Source organism: Macaca nemestrina, chromosome 9 (genome assembly GCF_043159975.1).
Source record: "Macaca nemestrina isolate mMacNem1 chromosome 9, mMacNem.hap1, whole genome shotgun sequence".
NCBI lineage: Eukaryota > Metazoa > Chordata > Mammalia > Primates > Cercopithecidae > Macaca > Macaca nemestrina.
Genome location: NC_092133.1, coordinates 83229239 through 83257178, shown reverse-complemented (window position 1 = coordinate 83257178; position 27940 = coordinate 83229239). Strand labels below are relative to the sequence as shown.

At 44.5% G+C, this 27940-nt stretch overlaps 1 protein-coding gene and 2 pseudogenes across 1 annotated transcript; all 3 read left to right on the top strand.

Moving 5' to 3' along the window:
• Positions 1–75: 75 nt before the first annotated feature.
• LOC105495974 (glutamate dehydrogenase 1) lies at positions 76–27567 on the top strand. Its single transcript, XM_071069850.1, has 8 exons — positions 76–574; positions 5559–5614; positions 8021–8130; positions 11698–11793; positions 18312–18448; positions 18537–18674; positions 19010–19181; positions 27505–27567. The coding sequence occupies exons 2-7, from the start codon at positions 5559–5561 to the stop codon at positions 19109–19111; spliced, it is 639 nt and encodes a 212-aa protein (XP_070925951.1). The 5' UTR covers positions 76–574; the 3' UTR covers positions 19112–19181; positions 27505–27567.
• Positions 957–4261, top strand: LOC105495973 (dual specificity protein phosphatase 8 pseudogene; annotated as a pseudogene).
• On the top strand, positions 3832–5430 carry LOC112429226 (uncharacterized; annotated as a pseudogene).
• Positions 27568–27940: the final 373 nt, after the last annotated feature.

Genomic DNA, 27940 nt, shown 5'->3' with positions numbered 1-27940 from the left:
AACAACCCCGGGCACACCTTCGGCAGATGCGAAATATGCTGCTCCTCAGGAGCAAAGATGACCCGGTGACCCGGGGGAGGGCCTTCCCACTCGCGATCTTCCCAGTGCCCCACAGCCAGGGACCCCACTGCCGCCTAGCCCAGCCCGCGCACCGAGCCTGTTCACAACTGCGACCCATCAGGTCCACTTGGACACCGCCGGAAACGGAAATTCACCGTCGCTCCGACTCTCCGGAGGGAAACAAAAAGGCAGAAAAAAGGGACCGGCGCCTGGACGGCTTTCAGTGGAGAGCTGGAAGAAAGACTCGTCAACAGCTGAGTGCGGGCGTAGGCGCCGTCTGCGCGGTGCGTTCCACCGGGTCCGCATCCCTCACGATTCCGCCCCATCCCGCCCTTGGAACCCGCTGCCTCAACTCCCGCGGTGGGACCCCGGAGCAGCGTACACCGTGCTCGCCTTAGTCCTTCCGAAAGGCCAGGGCAGCTGTGCGGCCTGGCGCGGGTTACTTGGTGCGGTGCAAAAAGCCAGAAGGAGACACATTTGGTCCTGGCCACCCCGGAGTCACCCAAACCAAAAGGTAAAAGAAACATAAAAAAACCTTCTGGAAAGTGTAAAAAAAAATTAATTGCAGAGTGATTTTTGTCGTGTCAAATCATAATTACTGTTAGCAGCTTTTTTAAACGTTTTATATTCATTTTTCATGGTGTTCTAACATATGAGCTGCTTCAAGTGTTTTTGGACATAGCTTGGGTGTAAAATGTAAGAAGGGCATATTTTCAATTTGTAGCTTTCTTTTTTGAAACTTACTGAAGTTTGTTCCCCTTCTTTCTCACCCACCCCAACACATTTTTTTAAAAACCACCACCAGGTATCCGTTACAGCACTGATGTGAGTGTAGATGAAGTAAAAACTTTGGCTTCTCTGATCACATACAAGTGTGCAGTGGTTGGTAAGTGATCGCCTTTCTTATGAGAACTCTGGGGAAATGTGTTTACACATATGGTTACTGTTAAGATGCTATAGAAATATACCTTATCAGAACTGATTTTTTTTAAGTCGTACTCTTTAAGACCTGCATCATTTTTCAATTAGTCTAAATTAAAATTTAGCCTTTTTTTACGTGGGGGATTTTTTAAAATAGGAGCTAACTGCATTTTAAGTCTAGATCTTTGTTTTCAATTCCTTAACACATTCTGTAAATAAGACCAAATTATAGTAGAAGGATAGTAAATAACCTATTATCTTTTAGAAGTTGTAAAGACCACTGGTTATATATGAGACCCCCGCCCCTGCCCCGGCTGCACGGGCCCCCGCCAAAGGGCCCATGGACTGCGCAGCCGAGCTGGCGCCCTGAGCGCAGCGCGGTTCCCCCGGGGCGCCCCCGAGGGGAGCGCGAACGAGGTCCGGCACCTGTGCTAGGTCACTCCCAGCGCAGGGCCACACTTGGGCCATCCGAACAGCCCCTCCTCATTTCAGGGGTCACCCTCCCCACCACCCATTGGCCCACCATGGCCGGAGACCAGCTCCCGAGGAAGGTGATGGACGCCAAGAAGCTGGCCAGCCTGCTGCGGGGCGGGCCTGGGGGGGCCTGGTCATCGATAGCCGCTCCTTACTGGAGTACAACAGCTGGCATGTGCTCAGCTCCGTCAACATCTGCTGCTCCGAGCTGGTGAAGTGGCGGCTGCAGAAGGGCAAGGTGACCACTGTGGAGTTCATCCAGCCGGCCACACGCAGCCAGGTGGAGGCCACAAAGCCACAGGACGTGGTGGTCTATGACCAGAGCACAGGGGACGCCAGCGTGCTGGCTGCATACAGCTTCCTCTCCATCCTGCTGAGCAAGCTGGACGGCTGCTTCGGGCAGCGTGGCCATCCTCGCAGGGGGCTTCGCCACCTTCTCCTCCTGCTTCCCTGGCCTCTGCCGGGGCAAGCCTGCTGCCCTGCTACCCATGAGCCTCTCCATCCCTGCCTGCCCCTGCCCAGCGTGGGCCTGACCTACATCCTGCCTCACCTCTACCTGGGCTCACCTGAACAAGGATCTGATGACGCAGAATGGAATAAGCTACGTCCTCAATGCCAGCAACTCCTGCCCCAAGCCTGACTTCATCTACCAGAGCCGCTGCATGCGGGTTCCCATCAACGACAACTACTATGAAAAGCTGCTGCCCTGGCTGGACAAGTCTGTCGACTTCATCTATAAACCCAAGCTGTCCACCTGCCAAGTCATCGTCCACTGTCTGGTCGGCATCTGCCACTGTGCAACCATCGCCATCGCCTATATCATGAAGACCATGGGCATGTCCGCCAACGACGCCTACAGGTTCATGAAGTACCGGCGTCCGTCCGTCTCGCCCAGCTTCAACTTCCTGGGCCAGCTGCTGGAGTAGGAGCGCAGCCTGAAGCTGCCGGCCGCCCCCTGGGACGATGAGGGCACCCCCTCAGGGACGCCGGAGCCTCCGCCCAGCCCTGCGGCCAGGGACCCCGCTGCCACGGCTGCCACCACCTACCTCAGAGAGCGCTACCACCAGGAGTGCGTCTCCCAGGGAGGGCTGCTCGAGCGCAGGCGGGGAGCCCCCACGCCCCCAGCCACCAGCGCGCTGCAGTAGGGCCTGCGTGGCCTGCACCTCTTCTCAGACCGCCTACAGGATACCAACAGCTTCAAGCGCTCCTTCTCGCTGTACATCAAGTTAGCGAACACCCCCAGGCTGGTCCCCCGACCCCGGCGAGGCCCCGAAACTCTGGAAGCTGCACAGCCCGTCAAGGCCGCGCTGAGCCTGCTCTTGCCCAGCCGGGGCGGCCCCAGGCCCCAGTTCCCAGTCGGCTGTCCCTTCCGTCCGCGCTCCCCAGCGCACAACCTGGGCCTGAACTTCAGCAATGAGACCCGGCAGACTCCGCTGCACGGCCTCTAGGCCCTGTCTGCACCCAGGCTGCCCGGCCCTGGCCAGCTGGCGGGCCCCGAAGCCTGGACGCCACCGCTCGACTCCCCGGGCAAGCAGTCGCCCGACAGGCCCTGGTGCTTCAGCCCCGAGGGCGCGCAGGGAGCAGGCAGAGTGCTGTTTGCGCCCTTAGGCAGGGCGGGCGCCCCGGGACCAGGGCAGGTCGCTGCCGCCGCGGGAGGCAGCGAGGACCGAGCCCCGGACGCTCTGACCGGTTGGCCCGACGAGCTGGTCCCGGCAGTTCAAGTGCCGCAGCTGCCAGATGGAGTTAGAGGAGGGCATCATGGAGGGGCGCGCGCGCGCAGCGAGGAGCTGGCTGCCCTGGGCAAGCAGGCGAGCTTCTCGGGCAGCGTGGAGGTCATCGAGGTGTCCTGACCCCTCCGCTGCCCTCGGCTCCGCCGCCCGCAGCCAGGCCCGTTACAAATATTTATTATATATAATGCAAAGAAAGGTAAACGGTTTCACTGTGGTTTTTATCGAGAAGTAAATATTTCTATTGTTTATTTATTTAAGCTGTTCATTCTGGCAATGATTTGGCAACAGTGCAGGTGGTCCTCGAGCTCTATTTTTACTGTCTGGTATTTAAACTGAAACACACGTTTCTAAGCAATACAAGGCCACCTTCAGTCGCAAGCTGGGTGCCAGGCCTGGGGCCCCTCCCAGTTCCCCCGCCCCTGGAAACACTGCTGATGTTTGCATAGGCTGCTGAGCTTTCGTGCACTTTTTACACAAGAACAAGGTAAAAAAAGGAAAAAAAAAAAAAAACACAAAAAAACGTATTTGCCACAAACTGAGCCGCAGATCCCCCCTTCTTCCGCCACCCACTTCCCCTGCTCTCTCCTTTGGGGCTCTGCACCAAAGCCATAGGTTGGGGAAGCAGGAACTGGTGTGCCCCAGAGAGATGGGACCAGCCCTCTACCAGCTCCAAGCACCAAATCTTGATGGCAGGGAGGGCACCCCGCTGCCCGTTGCTCCAGAGCTGTTCCCTCTCGGGGAAGGACAGGCATTGGGCCCCATGGTGCCAGGGTGTTCAGAGGGGCTGAGGTATAGAACAGAGTGTGTAGGGGTTTGGGGCAGGGGCTTCGGGAGCATCAGATGAGGTAGAGCCCAGGGGAGGATGGGGTGTTAATGCCCCCCACTCCTGCCAGAGCCCCAGTCCAGCCACTGAGTGGCTCAGAAAGGCCATTCCCAGAGGGCTGCGGCCCTCCCTTCTCCTTTGCCCATGCCCCCAGAGCTGCCTGCCAGGCAGGGCGGCACTACTGCAGGAGAGGAGCTTGGCCTCATGGGATCAGGCAGGAGGGGCCTGGCTAGCCAGTGCTGGCTCCATTGGGCAGGGAGCCCTGGACCGCCAGGTATGAGGAGGCGGTGGGCTTAGGGTCCTATTCCAGGTCTGTCCCCCACCTAGCAAGGCCCCAGGCAGGACTTGGAAATCAGGTGTGCACCTGCAGGCTGAGGGGCTCCATGAGCAGGTGCTGCCTCGCACAGGGAGTTCAGGTGCCAACCAAGCCCCTGTGCTTCTGGGGTAGACCTGCTTCACTTAGGGAGCGCTGCCTCAAGACAGATAAAGCCCGCTTGTTTGCCCCAACCCGCATGGGGGCCTCTCAGGAGAGAAACTCTTGTGCGCCCCTTTCCCAGGGCAGCTCTCTCTAGGCAGCATGCCAGCCCCCAAATGGTGGCTTTTGGGCCCAGGTGGGTCAGCCTGCTGCCCCTGCCCCATACCCTCTCGGGCCGTTGGGACCCCTGCCCTTCAGATGTCCTAGGGTCTAGGACTGAGCCAGCCACCCTGGGAAGAGGCCAGGGCCTTGGCAGGAGGGGCACCCAGGCAGGACCCAGACCTGAGTCCAGGAGCAGAGCCAGGGAGGCGCCCGCCCTGGCCCGGCCAGCCGCCCTCTCTGTGGTTTCTTCTATTTGTTCTTTTCACTCACAGCCCTGTGTTCCTATCATCCCTCCTTTCAGCAAAAGTCCTGTTCCCTTTCCCTCTGTCCCAACCCACTCCTGTTCCCCAACAAAATAAGCTATCATTGTTGTATTTGCAATCTATGGATTAAAGGTTGAAGTATTTATTATTATTGCTTAATTATTTTTTTTTTTTTTTTTGAGATGGAGTCTCGCTTTGTTGCCCAGGCTGGAGTGCAGTGGCCGGACCTCAGCTCACTGCAAGCTCCGCCTCCCGGGTTTATGCCATTCTCCTGCCTCAGCCTCCCCAGTAGCTGGGACTACAGGCGCCCGCTACCTCGCCCGGCTAGTTTTTTGTATTTTTAGTAGAGACGGGGTTTCACCATATTAGCCAGGATGGTCTGGATCTCCTGACCTCGTGATCCGCCCGTCTCGGCCTCCCAAAGTGCTGGGATTACAGGCTTGAGCCACCGCGCCCGGCCTGCTTAATTATTATTATGTAAAATATATATATATATATATATGAACTTGGCTAGCCAATGTTATTGAACAATTCCTGTTCAATAAAATGTTGTTTAACGTACAGTTTAGAAAACGATGGTAGGTTTATTTCTTGAACTTTCAGAAATTCAAGCTTAAAGCATCACGTTTTTCTAAAATTGTGTGGTGCTTTCTGTCATTTTACTTTTGTAAACTTTATATGGAATAGCAACCATCAGTCTTCTCTTTCAGATGTGCCATTTGGGGGTGCTAAAGCTGGTGTTAAGATCAATCCCAAGAACTATACCGTAAGTATGAAAGTGATACTTGTTTTTTGTTGTTGTTGTTTTTATTGTTTTTTTGAGACAGAGTCTTGCTCTGTCACCCAGGCTGGAGTGCAATGGTACAGTCTCGGCTTACTGCAACCTCCGCCTCCCGGCTTCAAGCAATTCTCTTGTCTCAGCCTCCCAAGTAGCTGAGACTGCAGGCATGTGCCATCATGCCCAGCTGATTTTCATATTTTTAGTAGAAATAGAGTTTTGCCATGTTGGTCAGGCTGGTCTTGAACTCCTGACCTCAGGTGATCAACCCATCTCAGACTCCCAAAGTGCTGGGATTGCAGGCATGAGCCACAATGCCCGGCCTCCTACTATTTGTTATAGGAGCTTTTGCTAAACATACAACATTTCTGAAGATACTAATCTTCGTTTGCTTGATGTTTTTGTATCTTACTATTATCTGTGTTTATATGTTCTTTGTGTACGATCTGAGTATTCTTTTCTATGATATGTAAATATTTGTCATTTATCCTTTAATTTTCAAGCAGTTTAAACCTTTCTATATATATTTTTTATCTAGAAGGCTTCTAATTTGTTTCAATAGAATATACATAATTACTTAATAGAATGCTTGCCCTATCAGTATAGTTAATAGAATGTTAATAGTTACTTAATAATAGAATGCCCTATCAGTATCAGTATAGTTAAACAAAATAAGGACGACTTAAATAGGAAATAAAGTGTATTTTTCTCTACTTTCCTTTATCAGCATTTCCTCCACCATGGACAAGTTCCTATGAAATTAAACTATAAAGGCTGGGCATGGTGGCTTGTGCTTGTAATCCCAGCATTTTTTGGAGGCTGAAGCGGGAGGATGGGAGCCTGGAAGTTCGAGACCACCCTGGGCAATATAGCAAGACCCCATCTCTAAAAAAAATGAAAACATTATCCAAGCGTGATATTGCATGCCTGTGGTCCCAACTACTAAGATGGGAGGATCACTTAAGCCTGGGAGGTCGAGGCTGCAGTGAGCTGTGATCGTGCCACTGCACTCTGGCCTGAGCAACAAAATTAGACCACATGTCAAGAAGAAAGAAAAGAAAGCTATTCAGATTCATTTTTAGGTAAAAAATGTCATGAAATGAATGTCGTGAAATAACCTAATATAGAAATACAGTAAGTATAGGTAACTCTAAAACTTGACTAGATTTGGCCTATCTTTCATAATAAAAGGCATTTGGGCCTTTGACGTGCCACATCCCCAGCACTACTGTGAACTTGTGCATCATTGCACGGAGCCTGTTAACATAAGTTAACATGAGTTAAACTACCTCCCTCACACTTTTACAGGAATACCTACTGATTCTGAGATGTGGCAAATCGAAGTTATGTTCAGCCTGTTAATAGCCTTCATAATTTTTATAAGGTCTTTCCTCTTCACCTAAATCTCAAACACACTTAACAATCTTGAATGGTTTCAGACTTTTTTCAGTCATATTTATCGCCCATATCTGCAATATCTCCAGCTTAATTGTATCAGAATTGACAAATACCTAATAATTCCAAAGGTCAAAAAGTGATTCCTTGGAATACTGAAAGAAAACACAGCTTAAACTCTAGTAATTTGATTTATTTGCTTAATGCGCAAAAGCCTCATTGACCCAGGATGCAGCTAAACTGACATCTGGGCCCAGACAGCATTGAAGCCTAGGAGGTAGGCAAAGGGAGTTTTTTCTCTCACTCCTAGGCAAACCTTCAAGTTTGATGTTATTTATCTGTTATTTCCTGACTGCCCTTTCCACAGAGAGTGTCAGATTGAGGGTCAGATCTGAGCCTGAGCCCTGATCCTGTCACATGTGTGTTTAGCATCAGCTTGTAAATTTCTGCAAAACAAAACGAAAAAAAAAAAAGAGGCTGGGATTTTGATAGGAATTGCATTGAATCTGTACACCAATTTGTGGAGTATTGCCGTCTTCCCTACCCTCCCCTTTCACCCAGGCTGGAGTACCAGGCAGCAGTCACTGCAACCTTGACCTCCTGGGCTCAAGCAATCCTCTCACCTCACCCTCCCAAGTAGCTAGAACCACAGGCATGCGCAACTGCGCCTGGCTAATTTTTTAATTTTCTGTAGAGACAAGGTCTCATCGTGTACCCCAGACTGGTCTCAAACTCCTGAGCTCAAGCAGTCTTCCCACCTCAGCTTCCCCAAATTCTGGGATTATAGGCATGAGCCACTGCACTCAACCAGTATTGCCATCTTAACTATATTAAGCCTTCCAATGCTGAATATGAGATGTCTTTCCATTTATTTAGGTCTCTGATTTCTTTCAATGATGTTTTGTAGTTCTCACTGTAGAATTCTTATGACTAAGTATTCTTTTTAATACTATTGTAAGTGACATTGATCTATGGTTTTCTTATGATGTCTTTGTCTAGTGTTTGTATCAGGACAATTCTAGCCTCATGGAATGAGTTGAGGAGTGTTCCTTCCTCTTCTGTTTTTGGAAAAGCTTTTGAAAGGTCAATGTTCACTCTCTTGTGTGAGTGTAAATATCATCTATGTAAAGCTCTGCAGGATCCTGATGTCTCCTCCCTTCTCATCCCCTTATATCTCTGTGCACCGAAATTACCCTTTCATCTCCAACTCTAGTCACATGCTGTTAGAAACGTTGCTTTTTTAAAAAAGATGAACTTCTGCCTCAGACCCATTCTCTATATAAGAATTACCTGTTAGGCCGGGCGCAGTGGCTCATGCCTGTAATCCCAGCACTTTGGGAGGCTGAGGTGGGTGGATTACCTGAGGTCAGGAGTTCGAGACCAGCCTGGCCAACATGGTGAAACCCCATCTCTACTAAAAATAGAAAAAATTAGCCAGGCATGGTGGCAGACACCTATAATCCCAGCTACTCAGGAGGCTGAGGGAGGAGAATTGCTTGAACCTGAAAGGCGGAGGTTGCAGTGAGCTGACATCATGCCATTGTACTCCAGCCTGGGCAACAAGAGTGGAACTCCATCTCAAAAAATAAAAATTAAAAAATAAATGATGTATATGTTATTCAGGAACTACTTGTAATCTGTGCATCCCTATACATTAGTTTTGTATGGAGTAGAAAACTAATAAGCCTAATAATTAATAGACTTGTGATTTTTGTTTTGGGTGGGTGAAGCTGTTTCATGTTTAGCATGTATAGACTGCTTTTAAGAAGGATTTTATCATTATATGTTTCTGATTTACAAACTGTGCTTCAGACTTGCCACTTGCCAGAGCCTTTCTCCAGTTGGAATTGTTTTTTGTTTTTTTTTTTGTTTTTCAGACAGTCTCACTCTTTCGCCAGGCTGGAGTGCAGTGGTGTGATCTCAGCTCACTGCCAACATCCACCTCCCTGGTTCAAGCAATTCTCCTGCCTCAGCCTCCCGAATAGCTGGGACTACAGGCGTACGCCACCACACCCAGCTAATTTTTGTACTTTTAGTAGAGACGGGTTTTCACCATGTCGGCCAGGATGGTCTCGATCTCTTGACCTCATGATCCGCCCACCTTGGCCTCTCAAAGTGCTGAGATTACAGGCGTGAGCCACTACGCCCAGCCAGTTTTTTGTTTTTTAAATATACTGTTTAATCAAGATGGGATCTCACTATGTTGCCCAGGCTTGTCTCAAATTCCTGGGCTCAAGCCATCCTCCTCCCTCAGCCTCCCAAAGTGCTGGGATTATAGGCATAAGCCACTGCCCTGGCCTAGTTGGAATTGTTGTTTGAGGTAACAAGCTTATTGAATCCTAAAGCAAGCATAATACCTTTGTAGATACCTGTAGAAAGATTCAGGACCAATTTGTCACTTGTACATTGGGAGAAAAGGAGTGATTAAACAAAGTTGTACTGACCTCCAGCAGAGTTATGTCACTAAAGGAATGGAAAGTGAGCAAATAGGAGCTGGAGAGCACCAGAGAGCCCTTTTATCAGTGGATGAGGCTAGAATATGGCATTAATCTTTCCAAGTGCTGTGTGGGGTTAGACTTCTCATGAAGGATAGGTTTGGGTAGGTTAGACTTCATGAGATTCTTTTTTTTAAGTCTTTTGTTGTCGTTGTTGACTTCATGAGATTTTTAAGGTGACTAAGGGAAAGGGTGCTAAGACTTAGAGTTACAGATTAGGTGGGAGGTGGAGAAGGTTAGGGTATAAAAAGCAATCCTTGACCATTTCAAACTTGTCTTATACCAGCCCTGTATCCATTACATCACAACTTGTTCAAAGAAGTTGATTATCTAGGCCTTGGGCCCCTGAGTTAAAGAAAAAACATTACAATATACCGATTCTGTCAATGAAAAAGTAAAATTCATAGTAAGAATTGGGTACAGCCCTTAGAAAGAACTTTAATTATTTTATGGGGGGACATAATAGTTTAACCTTTTTCTTTGAGACAGGGTCTTGCTCTATCACCCAGGCTGGAGTGCAGTGGCATGATCTCGGCTCACTGCAACCTCTGCCTCCAGAGTTCAAGTGATTCTCCTGCCTTAGCCTCCTGAGTAACTGGGATTACAGGCACTTGCCACCATGCCCAGTTAATTTTTGTATTTTTAGTAGAGACAGGGTTTCACCATGTTGGTCAGGCTGGTCTCGAACTCCTGACCTCGTGATCTGGCCTCCTCACCCTCCCTAAGTGCTGGGATTACAGGCGTGAGCCACAGTGCCCAGCCTAATAGTTTAACCATTTTTAAAGTTGTGTTTTACTTTTTGTAAAGATGAGTTTGTATTGTACAATTGAAGTAATATAGAAAGTTACAAACAATATATATATGGGGGCAGAGAGAAAGGGGAAGAGAAAGAAAATTGTAAGTGGGAACATGTTATACATGCTGTATGAAACCTGCCTTTTTCCATATGTATGTTCGTGATAATTCCAAGTAATTTACATGGATATAAGTTACCCTTTCTAATGGCTGTTTAGTACTTTGCATAGGTATACCATAGTTCATTTAATTGATATACAAGATAATTAGGTTGTTTTTATTTTTACTATGTTTGAGAGGAGTATTTCTGCACCTTTACAGATTTGAGTGAGCATCACTTAACATGTTTTTATCAGAGATCTTACTGTAGCCGTCAGTAGTAGTGCAGTCAGTGATTCCTGTTATTGCCTGTAAGCTAATTTGTTAGCCTAACACTTTAATTTGCTACAATCTGGGGAACTGAAAGCTAAGGGCTAAAATTTTATATGTGCTGAGTGTCGAATAATAGGTCAAAGCCACGTTCTTCCACAAGTAAAATAATATGGGGCTTAACACAATTGCTTTAGCAATGTGACTCTCTCCCCTTTTTCTCTACTTGGTAAGGAGGGCTTATACCCCCACTAAGCGGCATGTTACTGTGCTGTCTCATACATGTCAACTCCCTAACCATAATAATCCTGCTTATATAGAACACAACGGTACTGTTATCTCTAATTGCTTGTTAGTGAAATGAGGTCAAGAGAAGCTAAACTGATTATCCCCTGGTCACACTCAGAAATCCTATGGAGTGGCTTATATCTGTTGTACATAGCTAACTTCCAAACATATAGCAAGTAAATGCCAGTGGGAGAAATTATTAGGTAATGTTGTATGTGTCTAAGTTTCATAGTGAAACATTTAATGAATATTTCTATGACTTTGATTAGCTACCTAAATGAGATCTAAAGTTTTCTAGCCATGGTAACCTGGTTATTACAGAGACTTGCAAGGATCTTTGTGTTCGAGAAGAATTTTTCTTTTTTTTTTTTTTTGTTTTTTGTTTTTTGTTTTTTGAGATGGAGTCTTGCTCTGTCGCCGAGACTGGAGTACAGTGGCCGGATCTCGGCTCACTGCAAGCTCCGCCTCCCGGGTTTACGCCATTCTCCTGCCTCAGCCTCCCGAGTAGCTGGGACTACAGGCACCCGCCACCTCACCCGGCTATTTTTTTGTATTTTTTACTAGAGACGGGGTTTCACCGTGTTAGCCAGGATGGTCTCGATCTCCTGACCTCGTGATCCGCCCGTCTCGGCCTCCCAAAGTGCTGGGATTACAGGCTTGAGCCACCGCGCCCGGCCGAGAAGAATTTTTCTTAAAAACTGGTACACTGCTCTTTCCCTGTGTCCCCAGGTCCTGGCATTGATGTGCCTGCCCCAGACATGAGCACAGGTGAGCGGGAGATGTCCTGGATCGCTGATACCTATGCCAGCACCATAGGGCACTATGTGAGTACCCACCGGCAGCCCCGAGGCTTCTGCATTTGCTGTCTACAAGAATTAACAGTTTGACTGATTATATCAGAATCCCTGGGCTTTTCTCTCATTCGATCATAATCTTGATGTGCATATTATTTTATGTCTACTTGTCTGTTCTTAAATCGTAACGAACACAAATGGTGCTTTACTTATATGCTGCCCTATACTTGTCACTGGGAAAGGACACTTACTGACCAGGGCAGCCCACTCTGTATGCTAAGACACTAGAACATACATCAAGAAGCATCCAATTCTGATTTTTCCCTCAGAGGGCTTCCATTTAAAGAGGGACTAAGGCGCATAAGCAGATAAGGTATGGAAATAATGTAATACAACGGTGGAGATTATGAATTCTGAAATAAGACTTTCTAGAGGAGATATTTGGGCTAGACCTTGAAAATGGGTAGAATATGAACATTTAGAGATTTGGAGGATAAGAGGAAGAGAAACAATAGAGTTCAGATTGTCTGAAGGTAAGGCCTATTTATAAAGGTAATAGAAAGTAAGAGTGAAGGCTGGATGCAGTGGCTCGTTCTCGTAATCCCAGCACTTTGGGAGGCCAAGGCAGGTGGATCATTTGAGCCCAGGAGTTGGAGACCAGCCCAGACAACATGGGGAAACCTTGTCTCTCCAAAAAAATACAAAAATTAGCTAAGCATGGTGGTATACACCTATAATCCCAGCTACCTGGAAGGCACGCTTGAGCCTGGGAGGTTGAGGCTTCTGTGAGCCGTGGTTGCGCCACTGCACTCCAGCCTGGGCAATAGAGAGAGACCCTTTCTCAAAAAAATAAGGAAAGTAAGAATGAAGAGGTAAATGAACTAGGACAAAAACACCAAGCACCAGTGTTTGTGTTTTACGTGTAGTCAGTGGAGAAACTTTGCTGATCCTTCCTGGGGAAGAGTAGGCTGGCAGCAGTGTCCAGCTGTGCTGGCGCCAGGAGAGAACCTCCTGTGGTGTCAGCGCCTTTCCACCGAGCCCAGGAGCCAGAGGACCAGGAGAGGAGCATTGGCACATGTGAGGCGCGTGACAGAGAGACTCAGCAAAACTGGATTGGATACATGTGGAATTAAGGAAAGGGACCAGGTTGAGTCACAGAGAACCAGGAGAACCTGAGTCTGGGGACTGAGCAGAGGTAGTACCACAGAACTGAACATGAGAGGAAACATAACTCCTGTCCCTGAAAGGGGTGCAACCTTAAACAATGAAACATTTGAGGAATAGGAAGAGAAATGGAGTCAAAAAATACATTTATGCCTACTACATGCAGGGCCACGGGTAAGCAGGTATTCACTACAATTGGGACAAATTGCTGGAAGTTGTTTTGAAGCTATGAAAAAGAATAACAGGCCCAACCAGTCCTTTCAGTCCTTTCAAGGTAAGGTCAGAAAAGGCCTCCTAGGAGATACAGCCTTCTGGTCTGCACTCAGACGGGTGTGTGGGCATGGACTAGGGGAGGGGTAGTGGCAAGTGTTTGGAACAGAAGGAAGTACCTGAGGGAAGGTTCTGAAGTTCAGAAGCTGGGTGAACTTGGGAGGCTAAGGACTGACTATTGTGGCCAGAGCTGAGAAAGAGAAAGGTGGTATAAGAAAGGCCAGTAGAAACAAGGGTCAGGCCAGGTTACTGCTTGGTAGGTGACTGTGAGAACTTTGGTCTTTGTCCTGAAAACACAGGGAAACCAACAAAGAGCTGGTTTCAAGCCGGTGTGACTCAGCTAAGTGTGCATTTGAAGACTTGAGGGCAGGAGACTACTACAGGGGCCCAGACTGCAAGGGGATATGAAGAGGGAAGCAGGACATGAAGTATAGCCTCCAACTAAGAAAAATGGCACTGGAGAGAAGCAGAAAGAAGACAGCTTGAAAAGTGGCCGTTACCCAAAGAAAAGGGTTTTTGTTGTCTTTTGGCATGTGTACTGGCTGTGAGCCACAGATTCACTGGTGCAAGAGAGAGACAATGCTGCAGAGATGCAGGGTGGTAGAGGTAGTGAAGTCCCCCAGGGGAATAAAAGCCTGGGGAATTCTTTTCATAGTGAAAAGACGGGCCTTGGAGAAGAGGAAGAATGTGGAAATGGGGACATTTCCTGAGGTGATGTCATGCTGTGGCTGGGAACATGGGCAGACCACCTGAAGTCCAACCCTGGCACCTTCACCTATCAGTTCTGTGACCTGGAAGTCTCTGTGCCTCCATTTCCTCCTATGCAAAATGACAGAAATAGTGGTACCTACTTTGTGAGACTCATATAAGGATTAGATGAATAATAATCTAATGCACTTAGAACTGTACATAGCCCTTAGTAAGTACCAGAAAATAAATATCTATAGGTATTACATCAGGTAAGTTATACAACTCCCTGAAATAAAATAGGAACAATATTAGACACTTCAAACAATTGTGGTTTCAACTGCCCCTCCCAAAAAGGACAGTTTTCTACCTGTCACCTTTTTATGCTTCCTTCCCTTAGGCCTTGATTTTAAATTTCTTATCACTTAAAGAAGGAAAATTGCTCACCAGTAGAGTTCAAGGGGCCGTGCTTCACAAGACTTTATCTTGCTGTTAGCACTGAGAATGAGCTACAAATAACAACATACTGCCCACTGGTTTGCACTATTCAGTGTAGTGTCTTGCTTAAAAACAAGACCCGCTTCGACCTCCCAAAGTGCTGGGATTACAGGCGTAAGTCACCGCGCCCAGCCGGTCTCTTGTTCTTTTTAAGCAAGATACTATGTTGAATAGTGCAAACCAGTGGACGGTATGTTATTTGTAGCTCATTCTCAGTGCTAACAGCAAAAGAAGGTCTTGTGAAGCACTATCGCTTGAACTATACTGGTGAATAGTTTTCCTTAAGTGATAAGAAATCTAAAATCAAGGCCAACGGGAAGGATTCAGTTGTTTTTGTTACTCGTTTCTAGATGTCAACTGGAATGTGCCGCCCTCTTTCTCCTAGCCCCCCCTACAAGTGCAGTGTTGGTGGGAGATTGTATTCTTCTCTGGGCTTTCAGTACCATTACATATGCTGGGGAGCCTGGCAGTTGGCGCCAGGCCTGACCCCAGACAGTATTTCCTTCAGCTCCAGCATTTACACTCTCACTGTTGAAAAGCATTTGGCACTCGGTTTGCATTTCTGTATTCATGAGTGTTAATTATTCACGAAAGCAAACTGTGGGAAAACTACTAATTCTATAAAACACTTTACTGGACTGCATTTTTCGTCCTTGCTTTCATCCTTTTTGTTGGTAATTATACAAATAATATAATTCTAATTTCTCTCTGTAAAATATTTAAACAATACAGATAAAGAACAGATCACTTTTTAACTCAGCCAGGTGTAACGTTACGGATATGCTGGAAGTTAGGGGTTTGGTGGGAAGTAAGGCATTTTATTTTGTTTACATGGATAGCAAATTGCTTCAACAGGTTTATTGAGTATTTCATACTTTTGCCACTGACTTAAAATTTTATATGAATTTTCATTTTATATTAATTGCCTGTACAAAATAAGACTGTCTCTAGTTTCTCCTGCTTCACTGATGAGTTTACTGTGCAGTGTTCTGGGGCCGTGTTTATAGTATATTTGATGCCTTGGAAGGGAAACCCTCCTGAGCCCTATTCTTCTTTTTTCTAATTACACGTGTTTTTGAACAAGAATATACACACATCTTCAATTGAAAGAGGACAGAAAGATGGGTGGTGAAGACTGCTAACCCCATCTCCACTTTGCAGAGCTAACCACTGCTACCGAAGATACTCTGCTCACACAGAAGCAGAGACTCTCATCCACACATACCTTTTTTAAAATATGTCATTAAATACTTTCGTTAGTCTACTCTTAGATGAACTTCAATATCATGTTATATTAAGTATCAAGCTATATTAAAAACTTCCTTTTTAACAAGTGGCAGAAGACAACGGTGAGTCTTCCCATCCAAGAACATTGTAAAGCCTCTTCCTGTCTCAGGCTCTGTTTTGGTGACATGCTCGAGTCTTATAGTAGATTTTGAGACACTCGTGAATGAGATGTGTATGTGCCTTGATTTAGTAGAGCTTAAACACTTGTTGAAGGAATGATAGCTTTAGGCTGAGCTAGTTCTACTTTTGTGATGTTATTTGTACTTACTTGATGTTCAATCCCTACACTCTGTTTCTTCTGTCAGAAAATAGAGTCTACTTTGCCGGGCGTGGTGCCTCACGCCTGTAATCCCAGCACTTTGGGAGGCTGAGGTGGGCGGATCACCTTTGGTCAGGAATTCAAGACCAGCCTGACCAATATGGAGAAACCCCGTGTCTACTAAAATTACAAAATTAACTGGGCGTGGTGGCACATGCCTGCAATCCCAGCTACTCGAGCGGCTGAGGCAGGAGAATCGCTTGAACCCAGGAGGCAGAGGTTGCAGTGAGCCGAGATCGCGCCATTGCACTCCAGCCTGGGCAACAAGAGCAAAACTCTGTCTCAAAAAAAGAAAATATAGTCTACTTACTGTATTTTCTAGGAACAGAAAACTGAAAAGTGAGTCTTGTCTCTATTGGTAAAAATGTACCTTAAATACATTCATACACACACTCCTAATGAGCATATTTTTAATTAAATGAGAATGTGCTTTGACTTCAATTCATTATTTTCATTCAACAGAGAAATTGGACTTGACATTTCATTCTTTCAATTACTCCCTCTTACGGGATTTTTTTTTTTTTTTTTTTTTAGACGGCATCTCGCTCTGTCGCCCAGGCTGGAGTGCAGTGGCCGAATCTCAGCTCACTGCAAGCTCTGCCTCCCAGGTTTAAGCCATTCTCCTGCCTCAGCCTCCCGAGTAGCTGGGACTACAGGCGCCCACCACCTCGCCCGGCTAGTTTTTTGTATTTTTAGTAGAGACGGGGTTTCACCATGTTAGCCAGGATGGTCTCGATCTCCTGACCTCGTGGTCCACCCATCTCGGCCTCCCGAAGTGCTGGGATTACAGGCTTGAGCCACCGCACCCGGCCTCTTACGGGATATTAATGCACGTGCCTGTGTTACTGGTAAACCCGTCAGCCAAGGGGGCATCCATGGATGCATCTCTGCTACTGGCCGTAGTGTCTTCCATCATATTGAAAACTTCATCAGTGAAACTTCTTACATGATCATTTTAGGAATGACATCAGGGTTTGGAGATAAAACATTTGTTATTCAGGTAAAAAAAAAAAAAAAAATTTCCTTAATAACTGATAGACATTAAGTAAAGTTTTTAGAATTGTACTTTTAAAATTCAGTTATCTCGAATCTCTTAAATTTTAGAGTGGTGGTTTTCAGAGTAATAGATCTTTTGTTTTTTGAACCTTGGTATGATTCATGTAACTAGAACTGATTTAAGTATCTCTCAAGTACATGTGAAACTATTACCAACTATCACCAAATTCAACCAAAATATTGGTCAGTATTCAAACTTGAAATTGTATCTAGAAGGGCAAGTCTCTTAACATGATTTTCTAAGTTTTGTAAGTATATAGAAAGGTTTACACATTGACCCAAATTTGTTTGATATGGTAACATGTATTTTACTTAGGAGAATCTTAATTAAGTTGGAATTACTTTGAGATAGAAGTTGTGGCTGGGCACAGTGGCTCATGCCTGTATTCCCAGCACTTTGGGCAGCCAAGGCAGGTGGATCACTTGAGGCCAGGCGTTCGAGACCAGCCTGGCCAACATGGTGAAACCCCATCTCTACTAAAAATCGAAAAATTAGCGGGGCATGATGGCGGTGACTGTTAATCCCAGCTACTCAGGAGGCTAAGGCAGGAGAATCACTTGAACCTTGGAGGCAGAGGCTGCAGTGAGCTGAGATTGTGCCATTGCACTCCAGCCCATGTGACAGAATGAGACTCGGTCTCAAAAAAAAAAAAAAAAAAAAGTTGTATTTCTCCAAATTAGTGACATCCCTTTTCACAACATGGAACATCTGATCATCAAGGTCTGAGGACCTGGTGGTATATTTAATACCACTGCCATTTATTGATTGATTGATTGAGATGCAGTCTCGCTCTGTCCAAGCTGGAGTGCAGTGACGCGATCTCGGCTCACTGCAACTTCAATCTCCCAGGTTCAAGCGATTCTCCTGCCTCATCCTCCCAAGTAGCTGGGATTACAGGCATGGGTCACCACACCTGACTAATTTTCGTATTTTTAGTAGAGACGGGGTTTCACCATGTTGGCTGTGGCTGGTCTCGAACACCTAACCTCAAATGATCCACCTGCCTCAGCCTCCCAAAGTACTGGGATTACAAGCGTGAGCCACCATGCCCAGTCATCATATTCTTAAACAGAGAATTTTATTGTTGAAGAGAAACTAGTTAGTACATTGTGGTTTTGTTTTTTGTTTTTTTTTTTTTTTTTGGCAAAAGAATTTTGAGAATTGCTTCTAAATGAACAGAATGTGGATTTACATTGATCAAAATATGACTCTTGTTGTCTATACCAGGACTTTAATTTTTGTGTCATGGATAATTGTTCTTTACGGGGATTTGGTAACGTGGGCCAACACTCTATGAGATATTTACATCGTTTTGGTGCTAAATGTATTGCTGTTGGTGAGTCTGATGGGAGTATATGGAATCCAGATGGTATTGACCCAAAGGAACTGGAAGACTTCAAATGGGTATTAATACATTTTTATGGCATAAAAACTAAATATAAACATTTAAACTCTGGTGCAGCTATTAATTGTGATTTTCAATCAATGGCAGCAACATGGGTCCATTCTGGGCTTCCCCAAGGCAAAGCCCTATGAAGGAAACATCTTGGAGGCCGACTGTGACATACTGATCCCAGCTGCCAGTGAGAAGCAGTTGACCAAATCCAACGCACCCAGAGTCAAAGCCAAGGTGACAACATTATAGAAACTGGAACCAATATTATCAATGTGAATGACATTAGGGGGATCATAGAAGAGTCTGATTGAATTTTCTTTTTAGCAGCTTTATTGGCATATATTGCACATTCCGTACAGTTCCCCCATTTAAAGTACGTAATTTAATGAATTTTAGCTCCCTGCACAGAGTTGTGCAACCATTACCAAAAAAACGCATCTGCCTGACACTCCTGTTAAAAAGAAAAAAAAAAACCTAGATAAATAGAAAAGTGAAAGGTAGTTTTATACACTTTGCAGAGCAAAATAACCTCTATTTAATTTTAACTGAAACTGTGCTTCTCTCCACAGGCCCTTGTTCATATATGCACATCTCTTGCCCTCAGTGGAGGGGATTTGACGGTGTTGTTGGCATTTCTCTATGTTCCTGACTCTCTTGCGGATCATTGCTGAAGGTGCCAATGGGCCAACGACTCCAGAAGCGGACAAGATCTTCCTGGAGAGAAACATTAATGTTATTCCAGTAGGTCATCTATATTTATTAGGCTTTATATGTACTTAGAATCATAATTGTCTTTTGCAGGGAATTTGGAGGGAGAGAGGAATTATTAGTCTCCCAAGCTCTAGTGAATTCATCTTTATTTCATTTTTCAGAAAATATAGTAGAAGCATGGTTAATTCTAAGCCTGTCACTTTTCACTGTGATCTAAACATTTATTCCAATTTCAGGCTGTTTACTGAATGTCTTTAGCCTTCTAAGAGTCTGGTTATAGAAATGTGTGCTGTGTTAGAAACACTATTCTAACTTAAGTTCTAAGATTTTCTGTATGATTCCTAACCTTATGCATTTCAAGTGCCCCTTCTGGCTTTACTCAGAAAACTAATATGAGGCACACATGCTCAGGTTTTTTAGCAGGTACGCATGAGTCTACACCAAAAAGTTATTAGAAATTAGTGTGGGCTTGGGATGCGTTTTAAAGAACCCCCTTTACTGAAAGCGCTTAAGACATTTAACGTAACTGAAATGGGCTACCCTTAGGTAGGAGAAAGAATCCTGTCTTCTGAGAGGCCCTGTGGACGGTCCAATCCAATTGGTTGGTGGGCAAGCCATTTAGTCTGAGAACTTCTGGTAGAGAAGAGGCTCTAACCAAAGATTATTAACATTCATTGATTAATAAGCCAAACAATGATCTTTTTTTCCCTAAATAGAAAAAGCGTTAGATGGAATTGGGCGGGGTGGGGAGGAGTGTTAAATTAAGTGTGAAATTCCTGATACTAGCTAAAATATATTTGTGATAGTTGAAGTTCAGTCTACCTTGGTATTGAAGTTAAGGTCTTAGGTTCATTTTAAGCTTTTACTAAAACCATCATCTTCTAATTTCTTTGGTGTCTTATTTTTGTGTATAGGATCTCTACTTGAATGCTGGAGGAGTGACAGTATCTTACTTTGAGTGACTGAATAATCTAAATCATGTCAGCTATGGCTGTTTGACCTTCAAATATGAAAGGGATTCTAACTACCACTTGCTCAGTGAATGTTGATAATCTTGTTCTCCAAAACTCATCTTTTTTTTTTTTTTTTTTATAAAGCAGGAGTGAAAGTTTATTAAAAAACTTTTTTTAAATTATACTTTATGTTCTAGGGTACCTGTGCACAATGTGCAGGTTTGTTACAAATGTATACATGTGCCATGTTGGTGTGCTGCACCCATTAACCCGTCATTTACATTAGGTATATCTCCTAATGCTATCCCTCCCCCGTACCCCCACCTCACAATAGGCCCTGGTGTGTGATGTTCCCCTTCCTGTGTCCAAGTGGTCTTACTGTTCAATTCCTACCTATGAGAGAGAACATACGGTGTTTGGTTTTCTGTTCTTGCGATAGTTTGCTGAGAATGATGGTTTCCAGCTGCATCCATGTCCCTACAAAGGACAGGAACTCATTCCTTTTTTATGGCTGCATAGTATTCCACGGTGTATATGTGCCACATTTTCTTAATCCAGTCTGTCATTGATGGACCTTTGGGTTAGTTACAAGTCTTTGCTATTGTGAATAGTGCTGCAATAAACATACGTGTGCATGTGTCTTTATAGCAGCATGATTTATAATCCTTTGGGTATATACCCAGTAATGGGATGGCTGGGTCAAATGGTATTTCTAGTTCTAGATCCTTGAGGAATCGCCACACTGTCTTCCACAATGGTTGAACTAGTTTATAGTCCCACCAACGGTGTAAAAGTGTTCCTAATTCTCCATATCCTCTCCAGCACCTGTTGTTTCCTGACTTTTTAATGATTGCCATTCTAACTGGTGTGAGATGGTATCTCATTGTGGTTTTGATTTGCATTTTTCTGATGGCTGATCATGTGTCCATTGGCTGCATAAATGTCTTCTTTTGAGAAGTATCTGTTTATATCCTTTGCCCACTTTTTGATGGGGTTGTATGTTTTTTTTCTTGTAAATTTGTTTGAGTTCTTTGTAGGTTCTGGATATTAGCCCTTTGTCAGATGAGTAGATTGCAAAAATTTTCTCCCATTCTGTAGGTTGCCTGTTCACTCTGATGGTAGTTTCTTTTGCTGTGCAGAAGCTCTTTAGTTTAATTAGCATTGCTTTTGATGTTTTAGACATGAAGTTCTTGCCCAGGCCTATGTCCTGAATGGTATCGCCTAGGTTTACTTCTAGGGTTTTTATGGTTTTAGGTCTTAACATTTAAGTCTCTAGTCCATCTTGAATTAATTTTTGTATAAGGTGTAAGGAAGGGATCCAGTTTCAGCTTTCTACTTATGGCTAGCCAGTTTTCCCAGCACCATTTATTAAATAGGGAATCCTTTCTCCATTTCTTGTTTTTGTCAGGTTTGTCAAAGATCAGATGGTTGAAGATGTGTGGTATTATTTCTGAGGACTCTGTTCTGTTCCATTGGTCTATATCTCTGTTTTGGTACCAGTACCATGCTGTTTTGGTTACTGCAGCCTTGTAGTATAGTTTAAAGTCAGATAGTGGGATGCCTCCAGCTTTGTTCTTTTGGCTTAGGACTGTCTTGGCAATGTGGACTCTTTTTTGGTTCCATATGGACTTTAAAGTAGTTTTTTCCAATTCTGTGAAGAAAGTCATTGGTAGATTAATGGGGATTGCATTGAATCTATAAATTACCTTGGGCAATATGGCCATTTTCACAATATTGATTCTTCCTATCCATGAGCATGGAATGTTCTTCCATTTGTTTGGTGTGTAGTTTTCCTTGAAGAGGTCCTTCACGTCCCTTGTAAGTTGGATTCCTAGGTATTTTATTCTCTTTGAAGCAATGGTGAATGGGAGTTCACTCATGATTTGGCTCTCTGTTTGTCTGTTATTGGTGTATAAGAATGCTTGTGATTTTTGCACATTGATTTTGTATCTTTGCTGAAGTTGCTTATCAGCTTAAGGAGATTTTGGGCTGAGACGATGGGGTTTTCTAAATATACAATCATGTAATCTGCAAACAGGGACAATTTGACTTCCTCTTTTCCTAATTGAATACGCTTTATTTCTTTCTCTTGCCCAATTGCCCTGACCAGAACTTCCAACACTGTGTTGAATAGGAGTGGTGAGAGAGGGCATCCCTGTCTTGTGCTAGCAAAACTAATCTTTTGAGCCAGCTAAAAAAGGCTGTGAAAAGGTCCACTTAAGAAAACCTTTCCCTTTGGGTAAGAATTGAGTCCCAGAAAAGAAAATAATATTTTGTCTCATGAAACTTAGGCCAAAAATGCACAATGTCTTTCTGGATATTAACTCTCCCAGATACTTATATCCAGATTTTTATTCTGTGATGTAATGTTCACAGAATATAATCTACAAGTGAATTTTTTTTTTTTTTTTGAAAAAAAAAAAAAATTTGTCACCTAGGCTGGAGTACAGGGGCACAATCTCAGCTTACTGCAGCCTCCGACTCCCAGGTTCAAGCAATTCTCCTGCCTCACCCTCCCAAGTAACTGGGACTATGGGCATATGTTGCCACACCTGCTGAGTTTTGTATTTTTAGTAGAGATGGGGTTTCACCATGTTGGCCAGGATTGTCTTGATCTCCTGACCTTGTGATCCGCCTGCCTCAGCCTCCCAAAGTGCTGGGATTACAGCCATGAGCCACTGCACCTGGCCAATAATAATATTAATATTATTATTATACTTTATGTTCTAGGGTACATGTGCACAACATGCAGGTTTGTTACATATGTATACATGTGCCATGTTGGTGTGCTGCACCCATTAAGTCGTCATTTACATTAGGTGTATCTCCTAATGCTATCCGTCCACACAAATAATATTTTTTTAAGTGTGATTTTTAAACCCCACTGCTAATACTCATTTCTGTCTCTGGTTGCTCTTAGTAAAGGCCTATCTAGTGTCAAGAATTGTTTTTGAGACTCCTGATGAGAATACTTGTTTTTCTTTGACTAGAGTAAGCGCCACAGTTAAGAGTAGAATTTCTCATCAAGCTGAAATAAGACCAAGACCTCCTACTGAGCTTCTCTACTCAGCCCACTGTGAGAATCTGGGTGAAGTGTTCCATCTATTTCCTTTTCTTTTTCCCCCAGCATTTTCTTTTTAATAGAGCCAAGGAAAAACCCTGGTAATGGGTGTTATGGAAACAGAGCAGTGACCTAAATCCACATTTATATAGGAAATTGGTGATGTGTTTTATTCCTTCTTGACTGAGTTTTAAATGATTAACCCTTTTATGTCATTAAAACTCTATAATTCGTTTTTTGGGTTACAGTTATTGTTTGGGACTACTTTTGATTCTACTTCATTTTTTTTTTTCTGTTAGCAATATCTTGATCTCTTTGGGGTTTTGTTTTTTTTTATAGTGTCTGTTCAAGAGAGTTTAGAAAGAAAATTTGGAAAGCATGGTGGAACTATTCCCATTGTACCCAAGGCAGAGTTCCAAGACAGGATATCGGTGAGTGTGCTCACCCCACAGTTGTACTTCACACATACTCCCTGTTCTTTCCTTCAGACAGAGCTGGTTAGGCTGATTTCATTTGTAGCATAGTCTTTGTAATTAGCTTGACAGTAAGTGCGTGACATGTGTGTTTTTTACCTTCCCTTTTCATTACATTCTAAAACTGGAGTAAGAATCCTAATGACTACTAATAAATTTAAAATAAATTTGGTATTTTTCACGCACATGTTAACAGTGAAGGATTATTATGTATTTTAATTATTTTAAGCTTCAGAGAAATAGGAAGAATTGAAAAGTAAGCATTTGATTGAACTATATGAGAGTCCAGGAGTTTGAGACCAACCTGGGGAACATAGTGAGTCCCCGTCTCTACAAAAAGCAAGAAAGAACGAAAGAGGCCTGGGCACAGTGGCTCATGCCTGTAATCCCAGCACTTTGGGAGGCCGAGGCAGGCAAATCACGAAGTCAAGAGATCGAGACCATCCTGGCCAACATGGTGAAACCGTGTCTCTACTAAAAATACAAAAATTAGCCGAGTGTGGTGGCACGCACCTGTAGTCCCAGCTACTCAGGGGGCTGAGGCAGGAGAATCCTTGAACCCGGGAGATGGAGGTTGCAGTTAGCCAAGATCGTGCCACTGCACTCTAGCCTGGGCCACAGAGAGACTCTGTCCCCACCTCTCCACAAAAAGAAAAGAAAGGAGAGAGGGAGGGATGGAGGGAGGAAAACTTCTCTACCAGTAAATGATGGAAGACATGAAAAACAAAAGTCCATAGCAGAAAAGCCTGGGGAAAAAACTTAACTTCATTGTTAAAGAAATACAAATTGTAAAAGGGTTTTTTTTTAATGTATTAACAAAAACAGTGAATGGATCTTATGTTCACCATGTATGTGGTGAAACAGTTGTACTTTTATTCTAGTGACAGTGCACATTGGTGTAGCATTTTGGAAAATGTGAAATTATTAAAGTGTTCCTGCCCTTTGGTGCTATGATAATCTCCCCTCTGGGAATTTATCCTAAGCAAATAATTCAAAAGACGAGAAACCACTCCATGCACGATGATGTTACTGAAACTATGTGTAGGCCGGGCGCAGTGGCTCACACCTCTAATCCCAGCACTTTGGGAGACCAAGGCGGCTGGATCACCTGAGGTCAGGAGTTTGAGACCAGCCTGGCCAACGTGGTGAAACTCCGCCTCTACTAAAAATACTAAATTATCCGTGCATGGTGGCGCGTGTGCCTGTAGTCCCAGCTACTTGGGAGGCCGAGGCAGGAGAATCGCTTGAACCCGGGAGGTGGAGGTTGCAGTGAGCCAAGATTATGCCGCTGCACTCCAGCCTGGGCAACAAGAGCGAAACTCTGTCTCAAAAAAAAAATAAAAAAGAAACTATGTGTAGACAGTTTTTAAATTTGGTTTCATTTAAAGTCCAGGGGCAGGGAAATGGCTGAGTTATAATGTATCTTATATCATCTTAGGAAATATTCAGTCATAGTTTAAGAATATATTACAATGACTAAGTTATATCTTCAAATATTCAGTGATGGAAAATAGTTCTGAGACTATATTGCAACATGGGAAAAAGTTAAAGGTTTTGTTTTAAAGAAAGAAAAAATGCTTTAGCCATTCTAGGTACTAACCGTTCCCCTCAGTAAGCCTTCCTTTTTCCTAGAGTGATGTCTTTGTTCTGGTCCTTCTATCTGGAATACACCAGTCCCTTCCCTGCTTAAGTGTCACTGCAGTTCTGTGGCTGTCATTGAAAGTCTCCTGTGTGCCACTGTTTCATACAGAACATCCATCCCAAGTGGCTAGTAGTGCATTGGAAGGGCTTGCGCTGCTACTGCCGCTGCCAGAGGACTGTTCACACCTCCCTTTGGTCACCCCACTGCCCAGCATACGCCTTGTCAGTTAAAATAAAAGTTTTCTCCAGCTCTTTCCCTCTAGTTTCCCCCTGCCCCTGTTTGGCACTATCAGGACCCACATCATTGACCCTGCCATGTTTCCACTGTCCCTCATCCCCCAGTGCCCTCACTTCCCTTCTTAAATTCCATGCTCCATCATTACAGTCACTCCCCGGTCTTGTTTCCTTCGTCATACTCCCTTGTTAACACCTAAGCCCTGATTAAATCCCAGCAGTCTCTTCCATGCCTCTACCCTGTAGGAGGCCTGCTGGCAGTTCACGCCCTGACCACTAACCTCAAGTAGGCGCTCAGAGCTGCCCAGCAGTCATACTACTTTTCCATGTTCCATTCATTCTCCCCGTTCTCCTGGGTGATTACATCATATTTTCTCCTCTTCTTGCTGCCCTGCACTCCAGCTCATGCCCTGCTATCTGTTCACAGATAAAACTGAGGCAGCCTGGGAGCCTCCACACCTACCCAGCTCCTGGTACCTGTACCCAGTCCTGTGTCATCTCTCTTCGAATAGATCAGCTCTTTGTGCTTTCATTTCTTAGGTCCAGTTCTTGTTGTGGGCATTGGATGCTTTTTCCTCAGATACACTGCTCTAGCAAGTCTGCTCCTCTCTCCTACATCAGCAGTTTTCCCTCCTCTGAGTCATTCCCCTCAGCTTACCAAATGCTGTTTTAAAAAATGTGTAAATCTTAATCCCACTTCCCCTCCCAGTACTGCCATTTGTTTCCTGTACAGCAAACCTCCTTGGAAGCGTTGTGTATACTCAGCCTCCAATTCTTCTTTACTTGAACCTACTCCACCAAGACTATTCTTGTTAAGACAGCCAGTGACACCAGCATTGCCAAATCCAATAGCTATTTTCAGTCCTCATCTTGCTTACCTGTCAGCAGTTCTTGTCACAAATGACACTCCCACCTTGAAACAATTTCTTCTCTTAGCTTCCAGGATACCACCTTCTCCTGCTTTTCTTCCTACCTCACTGAACATTTCTTCTCTATTGCCTCTTGCTGGTAACTCTTCAACTCTCCACTCTCCTAACATTGGAAGGCCTGAGTCCCTAAACAACTTCTCTATCTAGATTGAAAACTTCAGAAACCTACTTAGCCTCGTGGTTTGAAGTCCATGTATATACAACTCTCTTCCCACTAGAATATAAAGTCTGTGAGAGCAGAATTTTGGTTTTACTCTACTCTGTCCCCTGGTACCTGGAAGAGTATGTAATCAATGTGTCCAAACTATATCAGTGACCCATTTTAATTTTTTATCGGGCATATGTGTTTTTTGGCTCTGTATGTCACCTCAAGAGTGGCAGTGAGTTAATTGTCCTTAATTTTTTAGAAAGCATTCCAAGAAAAAAATTAGGAGAGAAGCTGATTTGATGGTGGAGGCCCTGAGTCATATCCCAGCTCTAAAAATAGCCATCTGTAACCTTGGCCAGGTCTCTGATCCTTAGTTTCCTCATCAGTAAAATTAAGAAGCTGCTAAGATCTATACAGCTTTAAAAGTTGCTGGCAGTACTGAATACGCAGGCAGAATTCTACCCCCAAGCCGCTTTGGGGTTTAATGAGATTCCTTTCTGGGTTCTGGGTGGTGTCCCTGTTCTCTGGGGAGCCGAGGTGAACGCACCATGGCATGAACAGCGTAACACATTGCTCAGTGCATCTGCGTCTCCGTGAGTGGAGGGTGCTCATCTCACTCCATACCCTCATGTCTCTTAAGTCCAAAAACTGTCTTCATTGTTGTACCATAATCTTATTTCATGAGTATTTATTCGCTGTCAAATATAATAAAAATAAATTGTGGTTAACAAGCAATTTCTTCAGTAAGTGTCAAGATACTGTATCTTTGATACTGTACAGAAATGACATATCTTTGCTGAAAGACAAAAAATCTGTCTGGTCATATATTTACGTAAGAATCCTTTGTCATCTTATCCAGGGACACAAAGCAGGTCTTTGTGGTTTTGTTAAACATGTGTTCTTTTTCCTAATAGGGTGCATCTGAGAAACACGTCGTGCATTCTGGCTTGGCGTACACAATGGAGCGTTCTGCCAGGGTATGTGTGCAGATGCTGTTTGCCTTCCTGCTAGTCACATGAAGTGTAACTCAACCGTGTTATCTCAGCCGCCAGACTGTGTGCTGATAGAAAGTAGCAATCTGTTCAATGGTCCTCATTTCTGTGTAGCAAAACACATGCTTTTTCAGTCTCAGATGAGCAATTTTTTTAGAGTCTTCAAATATGTTTATGAGGCTTTGTAAAGAAATAGTAAGGCCGAGTTAGGAGGTAATGATGTTGGCAGCTAGCCTAATATCGAGTAGTTAGCCAAATTGGATGGCAGCTCAGTGCGCACTGTTACAGCTACAGGAGGCTACCTTACTGTAGAATTTGGTATAAGCAAAAGTTATTTTGACTGCTCGATCCCTACTTT

What these genes read in the sequence shown, in the direction of transcription:
- LOC105495974 (XM_071069850.1), top strand. Translation starts at nt 5,559, where the DNA reads ATGTGCCATTTGGGGGTGCTAAAGCTGGTGTTAAGATCAATCCCAAGA. An exon ending in TCAATCCCAAGAACTATACC is followed by an intron (nt 5,615 to 8,020) that starts GTAAGTATGAAA and finishes GTCTTTGTCTAG; the next exon opens with TGTTTGTATCAGGACAATTC. An exon ending in CAGCACCATAGGGCACTATG is followed by an intron (nt 11,794 to 18,311) that starts TGAGTACCCACC and finishes GTTCTTTACGGG; the next exon opens with GATTTGGTAACGTGGGCCAA.